The sequence below is a fragment of the Marmota marmota genome, unplaced genomic scaffold, assembly GCF_001458135.2.
Source record: "Marmota marmota marmota unplaced genomic scaffold, marMar, whole genome shotgun sequence".
Lineage (NCBI taxonomy): Eukaryota > Metazoa > Chordata > Mammalia > Rodentia > Sciuridae > Marmota > Marmota marmota.
In genome coordinates, this window is record NW_025999925.1 from 14494008 (window position 1) to 14496807 (window position 2800).

The 2800-nt window shown below is 27.2% G+C and overlaps 1 protein-coding gene across 1 annotated transcript; it reads left to right on the forward strand.

The window, feature by feature from the left end:
* Nucleotides 1–2234: 2234 nt before the first annotated feature.
* Nucleotides 2235–2567, forward strand: LOC107152388 (U6 snRNA-associated Sm-like protein LSm5). Its single transcript, XM_048800106.1, has one exon. It carries the CDS (start codon nucleotides 2254–2256, stop codon nucleotides 2527–2529), a length of 276 nt encoding a protein of 91 aa, XP_048656063.1. The 5' UTR covers nucleotides 2235–2253; the 3' UTR covers nucleotides 2530–2567.
* Nucleotides 2568–2800: the final 233 nt, after the last annotated feature.

Below are 2800 nucleotides of genomic sequence, written 5' to 3' on the forward strand. Positions count from 1 at the left end.
GAAATATATCATATTATACAAAATGATTTGGAAAAGACACAAAAGGAAAGACTATAAAATATATAAAAACTACCTATAACATTACAAATTTGAAATAAGTACAATCTCATTTTTGGTACAATTTCTTTCCTTCTTTTTTTTTAACTGTATTTTATTGTTATGACAGATATTGGGCTATTCATGACTGTATCATGTTTGCTTTTGTATTTCATTTAATATATCATAAACATTTCCCCAGATAATTCTTAAAAACTGAATTTTTATGTTGGCTTAAGATTTTTACATATGTAAGTAATATTTAACTATTTCATTTTTTATACTCCTCCCACTTACCACTTTTACACATAAATCATGCTATAATTAACATTTATATTAAGTTGTAATGAGAATTACTGATTATTTTATTCAAATAGATTGCTAGAAGTAGATTAGGAAACTGTGGTATGGTTATGTATAGAATTAGAATTAGATTTGGATAAGGATTAGGGAAATAATAAACATGAACTTTTAAGTTTCTTAATTCATATTAACAATTTTTCACAAAATATTTGTCTAATATTTTTACAATATTCAGTTTGTACATACATTTGCAACCAATATTACTCTAAATTTTTAACATTAATTAAAACAATCTCATTAATATTTCTCTGGCTGTTAATGAAGTTTTTTTTTTTTTTAATATTCCTAGGTCCTTTTATTTCTTTCTTAATTAGATTGGCTACATGGTCTTTTTTTTTTTCCTACTAAGTTGTTATTTTTTAATCACTTTAGGGAACTGTTTGCTTTTGTTGTATTTGTTTCAAATATTTTCCCAATTCATCATTTGCATTTTATCCATATTTTGGTATGCAGAAGTATTAAGTTTGTATATCTACCTTTGTTTGACTTGACTTATTTACTAAATATTTATCTTTGTGAAATTTTCCCCAGTATTTTATGTTTAAAATCTTCCTCAACATTTTAAGATGTTTACTTTTAACTTCTAGATCCATATGAAAATTATGTTCATAAGTGATATGACTTGGTTTTTGTCCTGAGACAATTTTCTAGCTTTTGTTAAATTACACCTCTTTCTTATTTGTTTCATGTTATACTAAATTAGTTTACATTTTAGCATTTACTTCAAGATTATCTCCTGTTCCAATGATTATTACATAATCATTGTTCCTGATGATTATTACATACACATGCACTCCTTTAATCATGATTATTCTTTCCTGCTTCAGTATTTGAGAAGGCATATAGGCCTATTTCTTTTATGTTATATGATTTGTTATGATTTAACATTTCTGATGAACTTATCTGAAGAAAATCAAAATTTATTCCAAAGAGATAACCACTTTTTAAAAAATAAACTTTTGCTATTTTTGAGCATTATCAGAAAGCATTTCTTATATTTAAACCTGTTAGAACAGGAAGAACAATAGATATTATAAAGAACCTCCTGCATTTTTTGTGTTTTTGCTAAAGACCTTCACATACAACATAGCTCCCTTGACTCTTAGTCTGTCTATGATGACAGGATTAATTATCCTAATTTACAAAATAAAACTAAGATCTGAAGAAGTTGTGTGTCACACAGGATTCTAATAAAAGTATAAATGAAATGATTCCAAGCTCCTTTTATAATACCATATACCTTACTTAAAAAATGAAACATTTCCATTTATAGAATATTATTTTATTTATAATGAATGTAGCAAAATTGTATTTTATATAATTAGTTGTGTATTTTTTATATTTTTATTCTGATGAGATATTTTGAAGTGAAATATTTCAGAAAAGAAGACAGAGAGGCCCTAAAGATGATCACATACACTGTGGTTCACTTTCAGATCATGGTGGAGTTTCAAGTAGGTCCCTTGATTTTAATTTGTTTATGGTAAATCATATCTGGGGTTTTTTCTTCTCAAACCTATGATAATTAAAGACCTACTAATATTTTCCACTACTTTACTATGGGCATAGAATGCACTAAATTTCATATTTGTATTCAAGAATTAAATGTGTGTAAAATATTGCTAATGGGAGGGTCCATTCTTTTAGTTCATTGAAATCAACCCACAGTTATTCTACAGATATATAATTTAATCTTTAAGTAGTTCTATTCTTGAATTTTACACTACCAGTTAAAATAAATACTTAGATTAATCTCATATTGCGTTTAATCAACATTTTCTGGTTGCAAGGTAAGAGAAACTTAATTACTTAATTCAAGAAAGGAAAAGCAGGCTGGCTACTTCCGGTTTAGCCATGGCAGCTAACTCTACAACCAGCCCATCAAAGCTGCTACTGCTAGAACTTGTGGACAAGTGCATAGGATCAAGAATTCACATTGTGATGAAGAGTGATAAGGAAATTGTTGGAACACATCTAGGATTTGATGACTTTGTCAATATGGTGCTGGAAGATGTCACTGAGTTTAAAATCACCCCAGAAGGTAGAAGGATTACTAAATTAAATCAGATTTTGCTAAGTGGAAATAATATAACAATGATGGTTTCTAGAGGAAAAGGATCTGAGGTATGACAGAATTTCCTTGACTTATGCTAGATTCATTTTGTTTTATAATGGTAACAAAATAGATTTTTAAAAAATCTTCTAATGTTTAGATTCTCTAAAGCTCATTTTCCTATTAAAGAGAAATTCTTTGAAGATGTGTTATATGACCATTTTTCTAAGTTAATCATGATTGTTTTGGAAAAAGAAGAAATTATATTTTTGAAATATTTTTTAGTTCTACATGGATGCAATATCTTTATTTTGTTTATTCATTTATATGGTGCTGAGGATTGAACCC

What these genes read in the sequence shown, in the direction of transcription:
- LOC107152388 (XM_048800106.1), top strand. Translation starts at nt 2,254, where the DNA reads ATGGCAGCTAACTCTACAACCAGCCCATCAAAGCTGCTACTGCTAGAA.